The sequence below is a fragment of the Erithacus rubecula genome, assembly GCF_903797595.1.
Source record: "Erithacus rubecula genome assembly, chromosome: 10".
Taxonomy (NCBI): domain Eukaryota; kingdom Metazoa; phylum Chordata; class Aves; order Passeriformes; family Muscicapidae; genus Erithacus; species Erithacus rubecula.
The window spans coordinates 851,142-867,630 of record NC_136662.1 but is presented as its reverse complement, the minus strand read 5'-3'; the positions used below and the strand labels follow the sequence as shown (position 1 = coordinate 867,630).

At 51.2% G+C, this 16,489-nt stretch overlaps 1 protein-coding gene across 6 annotated transcripts in view; it reads right to left on the bottom strand.

The window, feature by feature from the left end:
• Positions 1-2,749: 2,749 nt before the first annotated feature.
• LRRC7 (leucine rich repeat containing 7) overlaps positions 2,750-16,489 on the bottom strand; it is a 91,036-nt gene continuing 77,296 nt past the window's right edge. For 3 of the 6 annotated variants that reach the window (XM_079314337.1, XM_079314338.1, XM_079314340.1), the window contains 7 exons: positions 14,659-16,336; positions 12,753-12,902; positions 9,245-9,364; positions 6,371-6,589; positions 5,285-5,377; positions 4,088-4,162; positions 2,750-2,893 (listed from right to left, as the gene is read on the bottom strand). In XM_079314337.1, the coding sequence (XP_079170463.1) occupies positions 2,786-2,893; positions 4,088-4,162; positions 5,285-5,377; positions 6,371-6,589; positions 9,245-9,364; positions 12,753-12,902; positions 14,659-16,336 (2,443 nt within the window). In that variant the 3' untranslated portion in view covers positions 2,750-2,785. The remainder of the gene's footprint in view (positions 2,894-4,087; positions 4,163-5,284; positions 5,378-6,370; positions 6,590-9,244; positions 9,365-12,752; positions 12,903-14,658; positions 16,337-16,489) is intronic. The other 3 variants (XM_079314339.1, XM_079314342.1, XM_079314341.1) reach the window with 2 other exon arrangements.

Below are 16,489 nucleotides of genomic sequence, written 5' to 3'. Positions count from 1 at the left end.
CTCTGCAGGGGCATTTCTGATTACACCAGGTAATTCAATCTCAATTCCAGCAGAGGGGGGTCACAGCATCCCAGAATGGTTTGGGTGGGAAGGGACCTCAGAGCCCACCCAGTGCCCCCCCTGCCATGGCAGGGACACCTCCCAGTGTCCCAGGGGATCCAAACCCCTCCAGCCTGGCCTGGGGCACTGCCAGGGATCCAGGGCAGCCAATTCACTGGGAATTCTATTCCAGGGCCTCCCACCCTTCCAGCCAGGAGTTCCTTCCCAAATCCCACCCATCCCTGCCCTCTGGGGATCCATTCCCTGTGTCTGTCCCTCCATCCTTTGTCCCCAGTCCCTTTCCAGCTCTCCTGGAGCCCTTCAGACCCTGGAAAGGTTTTTAACCAAGTGACATCTTTACACTCCAAATGCTCACTACCAACTGCACGTTTCCTACTCAGATTTTTCCTGGATTTCCTTGGCTCTGCTCTCAGCTGCCCCTTCACCCTCAGCCTTGTCCTGCCTGCTCCCTGTGTGGAGCCCCCTGTCCCCTCCCAGGGCTGGCAGTTAAAAAATACCTTGGAAAATGTGAAACTGGATTTGAGGATGTTAAATGGTCACTGGCTGAGAACTTTCCTGGTTTGCCATCAGCTGGGTAGGAGCTGTGAGCTGGCACTGGGAAAATGGGAAATTATTCAGGGTGAAGGAGCAGCTGGGCACAGTCTGGGCTTTGGGATTCTCTGCTGGGAACAGGATTTGGACATGAGGGGCTGTCCCTGTGCTGGGAATGCTTCTGCCAACCTGCTGCTCCCTGGGATGTGTCAGCTCTGCACCCATCCCTCCCCAGGACTCCAGTCAAGGATCCCAGAAAGCCTCACCCATGGGAATATCCCCAGCAGGGCCTGGAACAGGGGGTGGGGGGTAAAATACACAACAATGTCAATGGGGAATCTGAAATGAGAAATTAAAGAGTAAAATTAGCAGCAACAAAAGGAGTTTTACTGCCACCATCACAACCTTCCTCCATCCAGCCAAACCTGCCTGTCCTCGGTGTTCTCCTGTAGTGTGTGCACATGGAATCCAGGGAAGAGCCAGAGCAAAGGAGTTCACCCATTCCAGAGGGAGTTATCCCATTCCAGAGGGAATTCACCCATTCCAGAGGGAATTCACCCATTCCAGAGGGAGTTATCCCATTGCAGAGGGAATTCACCCATTCCAGATGGGAATTCACCCATTCCAGATGGGAGTTCACCCATTCCAGAGGGAGTTATCCCATTCCAGAGGAAATTCACCCATTCCAGATGGGAATTCACCCATTCCAGAGGGAGTTATCCCATTGCAGAGGGAATTCACCCATTCCAGATGGGAATTCACCCATTCCAGAGGGAGTGATCCCATTGCAGAGGGAATTCACCCATTCCAGATGGGAATTCACCCATTCCAGAGGGAGTTATCCCATTGCAGAGGGAGTTATCCCATTCCAGAGGGAATTCACCCATTCCAGAGGGAATTCACCCATTCCAGAGGGAGTTATCCCATTGCAGAGGGAGTTATCCCATTCCAAAGGGAATTCATGGACTCTAGAGGGAATTCATCCACTCCAGAGGGAATTCTCCCACTCCAGAGGGAGTTCTCTCATTCTAGAAGGAATTATCCCATTCCAGGGAGAGTTGTTATCCCAATCCAGAGGGATTATCCCATTCCAGAGAGAGTTCACCCATTCCAGAGAGAGTTGTTATCCCACTCCAGAGTGAGCTGTTATCCCATTCCAGAAGGAGTTATTATCCCATTCCAGAGGGAATTTACCCCTTCCAGAAGGAGTTATCCTACTCCAGAGGGAGTTCACCCACTCTAGAGGGAGATATCCCACTCCAGAGGGAATTATCCCATTCCAGAAGGAGTTATCCCATTCCATAGGGAGTTCTCCCATTCCAGAGAGAGATCACCCATTCCAGAAGGAGTTATCCCACTCCAGAGGGAGCTGTTATCCCACTCCAGAGTGAGTTATCCCATTCCAGAGAGAGATCACCCATTCCATAGGGAGTTATCCCACTCCAGAGTGAGTTATCCCATTCCAGAGAGAGATCACCCATTCCATAGGGAGTTATCCCACTCCAGAGGGAGCTGTTATCCCATCACCTCCCATTCCCAGTGGGCTCCTTGTCCCAGAGGTCCCAGAGTTCCAACTGGAGAATTCTCTCACCCTGTTTAGTGAATAGTTCCTGATCCCTACGGAGCCAGCTATACACACGGCATATGTACAGGTATTTTCATAAGGCATAGAATATCTTTGCATTGAAAATAAATGAACATTATTAAATTTAATTTAATATATACTTTCTTTGAGGTGTTTATGAAAATATTTTTCTTCTCTATACTTTCGTATGCGACATGATAGAAATATTTCATGGGAAGTACAGGTTAATATATTTCATCTTTATAAAGGCATATACAACTTTGAGGCAGTGTTTCTGATGGACAGCAGAATTCCTAAAGGATTTGTATGTGCTTCTGTGTTTTGAAATCATATGAAATTGACTTTTAAGAAGGAACTTGGTTTTAAAAAAACGCACCAATGCACAGCCAGAGGCTGACAAGTAAAACTAATACGGAGCCACATGAACAATATATTTATAGAGTTAATTCTTATATTTTCTCCCAATGATTGGTACTAACATAGAGTATTATACATTTGGCACTACTGTTTGCCATTGGTCCAGCAATTGGCAAAAAATTGGTTTCCTATGTATAAATCTGTTTGAACATTAGATCTGGCTAGACATATTTACTATTTATAAAAAAATATTTAGACAGTAAGCTCACGTTGGATAACTAAGTCTACTGTGTTCTGGAAACTCTTCAGTAGGAGCACAGCCTTCTCGTGTTCCAGGTGTACAAAGCTGTGTCCATTGGCCTGCAGCAGGGAAAACACAAGGGAAGGACACTTAGTGGCTTGTTTGGGGGGGAAAAAGGGATATTTGGCAATAAAAAAATAAATAATGGACATAGGAGGATTTATCATGAGCACAGAGCACAGATTTCTCATGTTCTCTGTGGGGTGGGTTCAGGGCTGGGCTGGGTGCTCCAAGGAATGATTTCATTTCCATTAAATCATGCTGTGACTCTGGGGTCTGAGCAGGACCTGCTTAAAGCTTTAATAATAAAACACCTTCCCTCTGGGAAAGAGCAATTCAAATTCCAGGCAGGGAAAATTCCCAATACATGGACAGCTGTGCCAAGACGAGGCACTAATGGAACCCTGGAATTGCACACTGCAGCTGGGAGGGGTCTCCAGGATTTGGGAGATGCTGGGCAGAGTGAGATGGCACAGCCAGAGGGGAAAAGGAGCCTGGAGAGAGCCCAGAGAGGAGAATCTGCCTGAATCTGGAGGGAGGAGCTGAGGGGACAAAGGGGGAATGGCCAGGGCTGGTCAGCATCCCTGGGAATGACTGTGAGGGGATTGGCAGCAGGAAAAGCAGGAGAAACTTGGTGCCCCAAGAATCCACAGGGTTTTCACCCTGTGAGAGAGAAATTCCTCCACCCTGAGCCTGCCCTGCCCAGCCTGAGCTGTTCCCTCTCTCCTGTCCCTGTCCCCAAATCCCCCCAGTGTCCCCTCCTGGCAGGGAGTTGTGCAGAGCCAGAAATTCCCCCTGAGCCTCCTTTTCTCCAGCCTGAGCCCCTTCCCATCTCCTCAGGGATTCTCCAGCCCCTTCCCAGCTCCTCAGGGATTCTCCAGCCCCTTCCCATCCCCTCAGGGATTCTCCAGCCCCTTCCCATCTCCTCAGGGATTCTCCAGCCCCTTCCCAGCTCCTCATGGATTCTCCAGCCCCTTCCCAGCCCCATTCCCTGCCCTGGACACCCTGCAGCCCCCCAGGCTCTGCTCTGGGGGTGCCCAGCAGTGACCATAAGGGACAATCCCTGTCCTGGGTGCTGCCCACGAGTTCTGATCCAAACCAGGTGCCCGTGGCCACCAGGGCAAAAAGTGCTTTGGGGTAAGAGCTGCAAATCCCCATTAGAGTCCCCCAGAGCAGATCTGGCAGCCCAGGGCTGCCTCAGACCCCCCTGTGTCTGGGCTGAGCTCTGCCCAGGGGCCCCAGGCCATCCCTACCTGGAGGATTTTGTCTCCAGGCTGGAGCAGGCTGGAGGCAGGGCCATCAGGCTGAACCCTAGTAACAAAGATACCCTATAAGTCAGAAGTAACACAGGTTAGGATGCTTGCTCCAAGAACTACACCCCAAAAAACTCCCTAACTGGGGCCTGGGGGCTTTGGCTACCTGGAGATTTGGGTTAACACCAATTTTTTTTTTTTGTTTTTTGTTTTATTCTGTTTGCTGTCAAACACCAGTTTGGGGCTGGAGCAGCTCTTCAGCAGTTAGCAATAATTGTGGGACATTTGAAGCTAAAATCCCACACAGCAAAGAAAGCCCAGTGTGAACAGAGTGACAGGTTATCAGCAGGGTAATTAAAATGGAGCAAGTGTTAATTATTAGAATGATGTGTATCATAATCTGCACAGCAATCTTTGCTTCCTCTAGGAAACACTGCTTTAATTTCCAAATTAATTTCCAAATTAATTTGCCAAACATTCTCCCTACCTATGGAAGTTCTCACTGTCCCTGCAAACAAATCCAGTTTTATCCAAGAACATCGACTCCAGGAATGTGTTCAAGGCCTCCTTTTCCAACAAATCAGTTCCATGGCACCAAAAATCCATGGCTGTGAGAGTCCAATTTCCATGGGACTCACCCATGCTGGAGTTTTTGAGGCCTCCCTCTATTGCAAATTGATTTACCTTAAATGTGCAATTCCCAAAATGAATCCTGATGTCCCTGACCACCACCAGGTGTCAGTTTTATCAGCTGCTGCCTTGGGGTCTGGAAGGATCCAGGGATTTCCAGGCTGGTTTTATTTGGCACAGCAGCTACAAACCCTGGAATTTCAGCCTCCAGAGGTGACATTGTAATTTAGGCTTCCCTCTAGTTAATTTAGTAAAAGTGTAATTGGGGTCTAAGGTGACTCTTATAAAAGTGAGAGAGACAATTCTCCAGAAAACAGCCCCAAGAATGATCTTATCCAGGGAATATGGGATTGATGTTTGATTCCCTCATCTTCTTTAACTGGGGAAAAAAAGCAAACAACACTCTGCTAAACAAAAAAACAAACAAACCCAAAAATAAAGCCAAGTATGGGGAAGAAAAATCTTTCAATTACACCAAGAGAGAAGCACAAACATCCCCTCATGTTCTCTGCCTCCACTCTGTGACCTCTCAAACAAGGAGCAGGGAGAGAGGAACTTCACACTTACCTTATCAGAAGGTTTGAATGGATTTCCTTGTCCACTTATTCCACCACTGATACTAAACCCAAGGCCAGGATTCTTCTCTATCCTCACACAGAACTAGGCAGGAAAAGCAGAGATGTCAGCACAGAGCCCTGCCCAGCCACCTCCTTCCCTCACATCCCATTTCCCTGGATGAGCTCCACAGAATGGGAAAAGCCACTGGGATTTTGCTGTAAACTGGAAGAACTGGATTTCCCCACACTGCATTTTTACCACAACATTTCCTGTGGTTCACAGATTTTTGCACAGATTTTCGTGTTTTTCTTTTCTTTTAGATTTGTGAAAGATAAGTCCACCCTGGCCAAGCTTTTCACTTAAACATTGGGGTAAACCCATCAGTGAGGCTTCATCTGGTGCAATTTTATTTTCCCAGGAGGAGCCAGATGTGCAGCACCCCTGGGACAAAGCCAGGGGATAAAATTCTCTGGGATGTCTGGAGCACAGCTGGGGTCTGACAGCCTGCACTGAGCTCCCACCCCTCCTGCCACACTCTGTGCTGAGCCTCCTCTTTCTGTCAGGGAGAGCCCAAAGACTGTTGGGGAGTTGGATATAAAATATAAATGAGCTCAGAGAGTTTCCTGGCCATGGCCTGAGCTGAGCACGTCCTCCCCCAGCAGCTTCTGAACATCAGGGGTGTGGGACAGGAGCTGCTCCCAGGGCTGCACCACAGCAGGAAGGGTTAGGGGTGCATTTGCATCTCGTGCTCTCCCAGTCCAGCCAGAGCTCTCCCAGTCCAGCCAGAGCTCTCCCAGTCCCACCAGAGCTCTCCCAGTCCAGCCAGAGCTCTCCCAGTCCCACCAGAGCTCTCCCAGTCCAGCCAGAGCTCTCCCAGTCCCACCAGAGCTCTTTCAGACCAGCCAGAGCTCACCCAGTCCAACCAGAGCTCCTCCAGTCCAACCAGAGCTCTCCCAGTCCCAGCTCCCAGCTCTCCCAGTCCCAGCTCCCAGCTCCCCCAGTCCCAGCTGCCCAGCTCCCCCAGTCCCAGCTGCCCAGGTCCCCTCTCCTCCCAGGTCCATCTGGGGGTCGGTGTCCCCAGCTCCCCGTGCTCACCTGCTCCTGGTAGGCGTCGGTGCTGCGCTGGCCCTTGGTCTGGATGAGGCAGCGCTGGGGCTGGGGGGCCCTGGAGCTCTGGGAGGGGGGGATCTGGATGGGCAGGGGGGGCTGGTACTGCTGGATGGTCACTTTGTTCATGCTGCCCTCGTACTGCTGCTCGCGGCTGCGGTGCTGCAGGCTCTGCGACCCCATCAGCGTCTGGATGTGGCTACCTGCCTGTGGGCCAGCACCGTCAGGGACACAGCCCCCTGCCCAGCACAGCCCCCTGCCCCAGAACAGCCTGCAGCTGCACAGCCCCCTGCCCAGCACAGCCCTGCCCCAGCACAGCCCCCTGCCCAGCACAGCCCCCTGCCCCAGAACAGCCTGCAGCTGCACAGCCCCCTGCCCAGCACAGCCCCCTGCCCAGCACAGCCCTGCAGCTGCACAGCCCCCTGCCCAGCACAGCCCCCTGCCCCAGAACAGCCCTGCTGCTGGCAGAACCAGCTCCTGGCACTTCTCATCCCACTTTCTCATAGATGGGAGGATAAACAGCCCGGCTGTCGGGGCCAGCTGCATCCCACAGCTCCAGCTTCCCCCTCCTCTGCCCAGAGACATCTCTGGAGAAATGGCTTTTGTTTTCCACCCTCCTGCAATTCTCCTGCACTCAGGAGTCCCTGGCTGCATTTCCAGGAATTCAGAGGCTGCTGCTTCTGCCTTGGATAAAAGCTTGGAGCAGCAGGGAGCCACTGCACACAGCAGGTACCAGGAGCACTCGTGGCTCCACCTGGTGTCACTCACTCCTGGGACTTCAGGGATGGATCTGGCAATGAGCCCTGTGATTATCCTGCCTCATCCCTGCAGCTCCAACACTGTGTGTGAGCATTCTCCATTCTCCAGCTTCATGCTCAGAGCAGCCCAACCCAGCAGCTCCTGAGCCCATGAGCAGAGCTGGGGCTGGGAGGGGCAGCCAGGACTGGAATTCAATATCCACCACCACAGAATCACCAGAAATGAGACAATTTTCCAAGGAGTCCATCAGCAAAAGGGCTTTGCCTGTGCAGGGCTGGGCTGGAGCCATCCCAGCACGTGTGATTTTTATGGACTGAACATCACTGGGAGAAAACCTTGGGATGAAACTCTCCAGGACAGGAGCAGCCCAGCCATCCCACCACTTGTGCTTTTTGTCAGCATCACTGGGATGAAACCTTGGCATGAAACTTTCCAGGACAAGGGCAGGAGCATCCCTGCCCAGCCCTCTGCACCCACTGCCCACACACACAAAGGGCACCATGAAAATACCACCCCAAACTCACAGCAATTCCTTTAAGCCTTGAAGCACCCCCAGGTGTTGGAAGCCTGGTCACTGAGAGTTTTAGACTTTCTGTGCTGACAGGAACTGACCCCCAGAGAACAACACTGCATTTACCTGGGGCAGTGGAGGTTTCCAAAATTGACTGATAAAACTGGGATTATGGATGTGTAGTTTGAATAGAAGTGTGTAATATCACATGCTGGAAAATGCAGAGTTTAAGGTTTTAGAATATAGTAATATATTCTAAATATACTCTAATATTCTATATAATATTAGAATATAATATTAGAATATAGATTCTATATTCTAATATATATATATAAAGCAAGATGGAGGTTTTAGGGTGGAGGTTTGTCCTTCTTCACCTTCTTCTTCATGGGTTTGGGTGATATTTTGTATTTAAATAGAGAAGTTTACATTGAAGGCCATGGGTGGTTGGTTATTGGGTTAAAAGTAAAACTAATTAAGGTGGCATTTCTTAATTGGACAGTTAATCCTTAAAAGGCCTTGTAGAGAGAGACACAGGGCTCCATTTTCAGTTTGTTAGTGTTTGAAGTGCTGTAGAACTGATGGTTTGTAATATAGATCAGAACTAATAAAAGTCTGAGACCAAACAAGAAATTCCATCTCGTGCATTTAATCCCGACCCTGGCAGAATGAAGATAAAGCACCCATAGGTGCTGCCCAAAACTGTCCTGCTGCACCAGGGCTGGGCTGGGGCAGTGCTGTGTCTTGGGCTGCAATTCAGGATGTGACCAAAAGTATGAATTCTGTCCCCATCTGTTAAACCAGCTGGGGCAGTGACCCTGATCTCCTGGCATACATTATCTACTAAAGGGCCATTGTTTCAAACTGGGTGTGGCAGTGATTCTTATCCCTGTGGGAGATATCTCCTGTTAATGGGCCATTGTTACAAACTGGGTGTGGCAGTGATCTTTATCTCCTGGCACACATTCTCTGCTCATGGGCCATCTTTAAACCAGCTGGGCAATCATCTTTATCTTCCCACAGCCCATCCTCCCTCCAGCAGATATCTCCTGTTACTGGCCAGTGAGTCCCAGTGCATGGCTGATAAAATTCCATCATCCCACTGGGAGATGCTCCAGCCAGGGCAGGAGCCAAGCCTTTCCTACCCAGAGAAAAACTGAGATTTGGACACCAAGGCACCTTCTTCCCACTGGATTCCAGAGGAAAGCCAGACCTTTTCACATCATCCCTGGAGCTTCAGAGGAAACTGCCCCTTCTCCAGGAGCACTGCTCCAGCTGAGCCACATCTGCCCCTGCAGGAGGATGCAGCACCATGGAATGGGACTGTGCCACCACCCTGACTGACTGACTGTGCCAGCTTGGATTCTGACTCTGGCAGGGTTGGGATTGTTCTGTGTAATACTGCATTGCTATTGTAATTTTCCTAGTAAAGAACTGTTATTCCTAATTCCCATCTCTTTGCCTGAGAGCCCCTTCATTTCAAAATTATACTAATTTGGAGGGAGGGGGTTTGCATTCTCCATTTCTAGAGAGGCTGTTCCTTCCTTAGCAGACAGCTGCCTGCCAAGCCAGCCCAGCCTGGCACCCCTTACCTTCTTGGTGACGGTGTCGGGGGGCACGTCCCGCCTGCCCAGCGGGTACGGGGTCCAGGGGCTGCCCACGGCCACCTCGTCCTGCCCGTTGTCCAGGAGGCTGCTCTGCTGCGACGGGGTCTGTTCACAAAGGCAGGGCAGCCTTTAGTCACCAGCACAAACCCCTCAAACAAGCCAGCAGCTGCAATGCACGGCTGCAATGCATGGCTGCAATGCACGGCTGCAATGCAATGCACGCCCTGCCTGCTCCACCAGCACAGCCCCACCGTGGGGCTCTCTGCAAGCAGAGGAGCTCCAGAGGTTTGGGAGAGAAATCATGAGAATAATGAATGATGAGAGAGGAGAGAAAATTCACCCAATGGGACTCGTTATTTTCAGAAAAACGAGTTTTGGCAAAATTCTGATATTTAAACAGCCTGGCGTTAATTCTGGAGTTAGGGCTTTCTCACTGCTCATGCCAGCAGCAGGAACTTTTTTAGGAAGGATTTTTTAGGAAGGATTTCCACAAGAAAAAGGAGCTGTTTGTGTTTTCTGCAGCAAACTTCCCCTGCTGGCAGTGCCGAGGTTGTGCTGGCTACCAGAACCTCCTGGGTCGTGCCAGGCAGAATTTTTGTACAATGTTAACCTGGAATTCAATGTTTGCCTCAAGGTGAATGGTCACAACACACAGGGAAAGTTCCCTCAATGTTCATAATTCAATTTTTGTCCTGTTCTGTGTTTTTTCCCTGTCACTTTCCCCCCTGGTGGTTTCATTCATGTTTTCAGGACTTTTCCTGCCCCATCCTGAGTTTCCATTGTCTCTCTATTTATTGATCATCACTGGGAGTTTTCCAAACACCTTTTGGGTGTCAGATTTCCCAAAATTCCAGCATTGTCCTGCCACTGACAGCACCTGGCACAATGTAGTGCTTATTGATTAACGGGAATCTGCAAAGGAACAAAAAATATCTATTCTTCTCCTTTGCCATTCCAGGAATTTCTTCTTCAGTTTCAACTAAAAAAAGAAATAAATCTGGATACACTTCTCTAGATGGATGAAGAATTAATCAAATTTGCTTTGAAATGTGAAAGCTGGGAATTTTTCCATTAAAAACTATTTTTAAACAGAAGTTTAAAAGTAAATAGAAGAAAATTACGATTTAAATCACATCTCCGTGAGATGAAGTGAAAAAAATCTAACCCTGATTATTTAAAATTAAAGCAAACTTTCATTATAATTCTTTCATCATTTAAGGAATCTTCCAGGAAAATAATGAATTTTGTAAACAATTCTCCTGTTTAAAGCCCAGGATCTCCTTGCAGAGCTTTCTTTACTCCCAATAAAATGGAGGAATGAGCTGTTCCCTCCAGAGCTGTGCTGGGAATCTGCTCACACCCTGAGGGATCAATTTATGGAGCTCTCTGGGTGCCCATTCCAAAGGGAACCTCTGCTCCCCTCTCCCTGTTCTTCCCAAGGAAGGTGGGAATTCCCTGTCTGGGAATGGGTTGCACCAAAATACAAACTTTTAAAAACTTTTCACTGGCAGCCAAAAGGGGAAAGGATCCCTCTGGAGAATGCTGAGGGATCTGCAGAGGGGACTTCGCACTCCAGAGGGAAACAGGAAAATCCAGAAAGTTTCTTCCAGAAACAGGGAAATGCTGGGATTGCATTTGCTGCACCAAAAGGAATTTGTCCCTTTGCAATACTGGCCATTTTCTGAGCTGGGCCAGGCTGCCACCCAGCTCCACTTCCATGGAATCTGGGGAAAAGAGGAAAGCAGCACTTCCCACGTTTTCTACAGGGAGTAGATGGATGTAATGAACATTTTCAAAGTAATTCATTGTTCAAGTTGATTTCCTGACAGCCAGAGCTCACTCATTACTCTCTTGAATCCAGGCCACGGGAAGGGGGGAAGAGGAAAGGCAAGGATTAAACTGCTGTGGCCTGGATTCTTTAGGAAATGCAAATTCTGTGGAAGGTGTGAAGCAATAAAATTAAACAAGGCTAAATATACACAGTATTTTTCCAACAGTCATTTCCCCCTGCAGTAATCTTTCCCAACAATCATTTCCCCAAACAGTACAGCAAGAGAACAACCCCCCCAGCGCAGTTCAGCATCACAGTTTCTATGGATATGGAGCAATGGAATGCTGGTGAAAGAGAAAAGCAGAATAATCCACATCAGACCACACCCCAAAATATATCACAGAGCAGATTCCTGAATTTCCTCAGACATCCACCATTAACATCCATATTCCCCTACAGCCTAAAATTCTGGAAGTGCCACAAAACACCCCATTCCTAACACAGGGAGGGAACCAGCACCATTTGTGGGGTTGATGCCCAATGGATTTTTTTCCAGGGACTGGTGACAGGTACCTGAGCAGACAAACGAGTTCTTGGGAAGCAAAGACAACACTGGGGTGTCCCTGCCCAGCACACACATCCAGGGGGATCCCCCAGAGCCTCCTGCCCCACAACAGAGCAGCACAGACCGAGAGCAGGACAGGAGCCTGGGGGCACGTGGCATGGAGGTGACAGAGGGTGGAGGGGCAGGGGCAGTGGGAAAAGGCTGGCACTGCTCCCTGGGTGCTGCCATCCTGCCCTGGACTCCTGCAATTCCCACTGCAGCAGGAGGAGCAGGGCCGAGCTCTGGGCTCCTGCTAAATTATCCTGCTCTCCTCAAATCCTCAGAGCTCTGAAGCTTTGGAACTCTCCTTTGGGAATTGTTGGCCAGGCTGCTCTGACCTGGGCAGGTGCCAGCGGTGCCAGGGGCCAACTGGCAATTCCCAGCACAGATGATCCCATTGGAAATGCAGGATTTGGGCTCTGCTGCCCTTTAATTACTCACAGAGCTGATCTGTCCCCTCAGCTCCTGTGCCAGGGCAGGGAGAGGCTGAGCTCTGCCTGTCCCTCAGGATGCAGAGAAAGGTCTCAGCATCCTTCCCTGGCAATGGGAATCCTGTAGGAATGGCCCTCTCTTGTCCTGTGTGCCTCTCCCTTCAAATATTCATTTGGAATATATAGTTTTGTATGTCAGTGTTAGTCAACAATATATTGATAATAAATATAAGATAAGCAGTAAATAAATGAGGGAAATATTCTCTTTTTTAGGTGTTTCTCGAAGTTTAAAATGGGTTTGGGTGTGGTGACGTGCTCAAAACCCATCAGGAATTACAGCACACCAAATTAATGCTGAAATACTAAAATCCCTGTCTCCTGGAGCCTGTTTAACACTTCCACACCCGTTTTTCTAGGATCAAACAATCCCAAGAGCAAACCACGCTCCCCACTGAGCAAATGGCAGCCCTGGAGTGTGTGAGGAGAGCAGGGAGGCAGGAATGACAGCCAGGGAGCTCCAGAATCCAGAAAGCAAGACCAGCAAGGGGCAAAGCTGCACCCCTGCCAGCCTTGCCTTGCGGACTGGGCATGGCAAAAGCAGGAGGAAGAGGCAGAAGCTAAACCAGGAGGAAGCAAGGATCGTTAATTAACCGGGAACGCCGGCAGTGCTGGCTAGCCCATACTTACTTTCGGTAGAGGTAGCTCTTGAAGCATTTGGTTTTCAAATTTAGATTTAGGCTGCAAGTTTAAAGTCATGCTTCGGCCGGCATGCATGGCTGAAACCCCTCCAGAGTGCAGCATGCCAAGGCTAACTGTGTGGTGTTTGTAAGCAGCGCTCTGAGTAGAGGAAACAACCACGGGACACACGTGAACACACATGCTCAGAATTAAGTCTCACACATACATGGTTAAGTTCACAGAGTTTTAGTTTAAGCCAACAAACAGTACTGAGAATCAATAGCTCCTCCAGGCATGCACTGGTCACACACAGCGAGTACATTGCTCCTCGTACAGAAAATGGGCACCAGAGAGGACTCCACGCTGACAGCACAAGGGGGGTGGTGGCATCTGGAGTTCACGTGGGACAAGTCTCGTTTTTTGGCAAAAAAAGGCCGAATTTGGGGTTGGCTGTGCAGTCACAGGCGTGTCTAGCATGGAGGAGCAACCCCTGGGGAAGTCCTGCTCCCTGAAAACCTGGCTGAACACATGGAACACAGCTCCTGTGCCCACCCAGGGGACAGGGACACAGCTCCTGCGCCCACCCAGGGGACAGGGACACGGCTCCTGCGCCCACCCAGGGGACAGGGGCTGCTCCCACCAGCACAGCCTCCAGCAGGCAGCCCAGCCCAGCTCCTTGGAGCTCTGCACCCAGCAGGAACCACCTCGCAGGGATTAGGGACCAGTGTCAGTTTGCAGGGCTAAAATACCCTTTGCACACATTGTGAAGTAAGTGTAAAGATGTTCCTTAAACCAGCAAGATCTGGCAAGAGTTTGTTGCCACCTGGAAGGGACTGGTTTCCCTGGGTAGGAGGCAGTTTCCAGTGGGTTTACACAGCACAAGGAAAAGAGCTGAGGGAGAAAAATGCTTCAGCCTTGGAGCCCCTTTTTAAAGTTTCCCCATTTGATCCTAAAGGATAATTTAATATCATCACATCTGAGCAACTGGAAGGTAAGGAGGATATTAACACCAAACTCAGGAGGCTCTAGCATAAAGCAGTATATGGACACATTTGGCAATGACTTCTTATGCATTTCACCACAGGAATTTGTCACAACCACTTCAGATCACGGAGTAAATCGGATTCGTGGATTAGGTCATTAAATAGGTAATGACTGAATCATGCACTAAAGAACCCTTTGGATAGAAGGCAAATCAGCATAACTTCCTACAGCTAAAAGGAGTAATGACCACATTCCCATTAGAACAGTGGCAGTGGATACCCAGGGATATTTCTCAGTTATAGACACTTTTAAACCCCCTGCGCTAACAGTGACACCAGAGCTAAAATACATTTTATTGCTTGTTCTCTTTTTCCTTTATTCCTTTTTATTGCCAAGACACGGCCAGCACCTCTTGGTCGTTACTGACCTGGTGGCTCCAGCAGCCCTTCCACGAGCAGGAGAGAACCTCAGGGCTCTTCCTAATTTTGGGTAGAGCTGCAGGAGCCCCCACCCCGGTGACGGGCACCGGGGCAGAGCCTCTGGATTTACCCAGGATCCAGAGTCTTCACTCCAGTGACTGCCCCAAGGAATGCCACCAGTGTGAAGCCTCTGGATTTACCCAGGATCCAGAGTCTTCACCCCAGTGACTGCCCCAAGGAATGCCAGCAGTGTGAAGCCTCTGGATTTACCCAGGGCCCGGAGCCACCACCCTGGTGACTGTCCCAAGGGGCATCATCAGTGAGGAGCCTCTGGAATTTCTGGGATCCCTCGCTCCAGCCGAGCACCCCCAGGGCACTCAGCAGGCCGGTCAGACACCACGGCAGGAATTTCATCCCTGGGAATTCTGGTGGTCACCACTGCACGTGCAAATCGTTTGACAGAGCGCAACACACAACTAAAGGCATTAATTGCAGAGAAATGCCAAACATACCCTGTCTAACCTTCTAGCTTCTATATGTCTAAGTAGCTGTTGTCTCCAGTCAGCGGGCATTTTAGCACAGCTCTCATTTCCCTTCCCAGGGGGAGGCCTCGGCTTTATATCACTGCTATCGGAAGGCTTGTCGCCATAGTTACCCAAGTTATAGTCTGACGGAATCTTTTCCAGCAGAGCTGCCATGGTGGGCCTCGCTGAGACCGGCCGCGTTTGGGCCGTGCCGTAGCTCTCTGTGCTGTAGCTTCGTGCCGACAGGGGCCTCCTTTGCGTGAGGTTTTTAACCGGGAAGCTCCCGGTCTGGGCTTTCACTTCCTGGTAGGAAGGGTGCTCGTCTTCGTAGCGCCCGTTGCGCTTGAGGAACTGGGCCTCGGGCACGGCCATGCCGGCCTGGCGCTCCGGGGCGCCGCGGAACGGGGCCCGGCCGTACCTGTCCGCCGGGGGCAGCTCCTGGGGCTCGCCCACCCTGCGGAACACGGACATCTCGGCCGAGCTGACCAGAGAATCCGCCCTGCGCAGGAAGCCGGGCCGCGCCGCCGGGCCGGGGAACGGGGCGGCCGCCGGCTCCTCGCCCACCGAGGGCTGCGAGAAGGAGAACACGGGCTCCACGGGCGCGTAGCCGCGGTAGCCCCGCGGGCTCACCAGCTCCTGGGGCAGGCTCTTGGCCGGCTGGGGCAGGTACTCGGCGTTGAGCTGGAAGGGCGGCAGGAGCCGCTTGTCGGCCGGCAGCTCCACGGCGCCCTGGGGGTTGAAGCTTTGGTCGAACTGATAAACTTTCTTGGTGACCGACGCCTTGTGCTGCGGCTGCACCTTGACGCTGCCGTAGGTCAGCAGCTCGTCGTCCAGCATGGGCACGGACTGGCTGCGGGACATGCTGAGCACGCCGTGCTCCGGGCCCAGCAGCTTGTCCACCCTCTCGTGGGGGCCCACGGTGTCGTTCCCGGATGCATAGTTTTCCAGGGGGATGTTGTACACCTTGTACGCACCGATGTCGATCTCGTCGATGCTCTGCGACTTCTTAAACTTGTTCGTTTTTAAATCCCTCATCATCGGGGAGAGCCGCTCCGTGCTCTTGCTGATGGAGATGACGTTTTTGGAAGGGTCTGGGCGACAGTGCATATGGGAGAAGACGTTTGTGAGGCTCCTGTTAGCGTTGGAGTCGTGATATTCCCAGGGAATTCCCGGAGTGAAAGTGCTCGTCATTTCGGGAGACTCCTTGACGTGATCTTTCCGCTCGGGCAAAGGGCTGGTGTTGGGGGTGCTTTCCAGTTTGGAAGGAAAAGCTGTCCTGTCTTCAAAAGGACTGGGGGTTCTGGTCCAATTTTGCCAAGGATTGGGAGGAGGCACTTCAGAGTCGTGTGTGTTTCTGAGCGCGGGCTGCTCCAGCTCCAGGGGGATCCCCACGATCCTGTCCTGCCGGATCAGCGGCCGGCGCCCGTGCGCGGAGGAGCTCCTGGATTTGGTGCTCAGCAGGGGGTTGGTGCTGGCGTTCTCTGCCGTGCTCTCCTCGGCCACGAACCCCGTGTTGTCGTAGTGGGAGCTGTCGTTCCAGCTGTCGGCGAAGGCGTCGCTCAGCGGGCGCCGCTCCGGGCGCGCCGGGACGCCGCCGGCCGGAGCCGCCTCCCGCTGGCTCAGCAATGGCTTGGTCTCCAGGGGCTGTGGGAACGACTGCGCCAGCCTGCAAAGACAAGAGAAGGGAACAAGATAAAATGTCCTCTGTCCCAGCACGTCAGCGCTCATCGTCCCTGGGAGGCTGATCAACCTTCTCCCGTCTACGCTCTGGCTTCGGGATCGCACTGGGAGACTGCAGGGGTTCTTAGCACTCAGTATT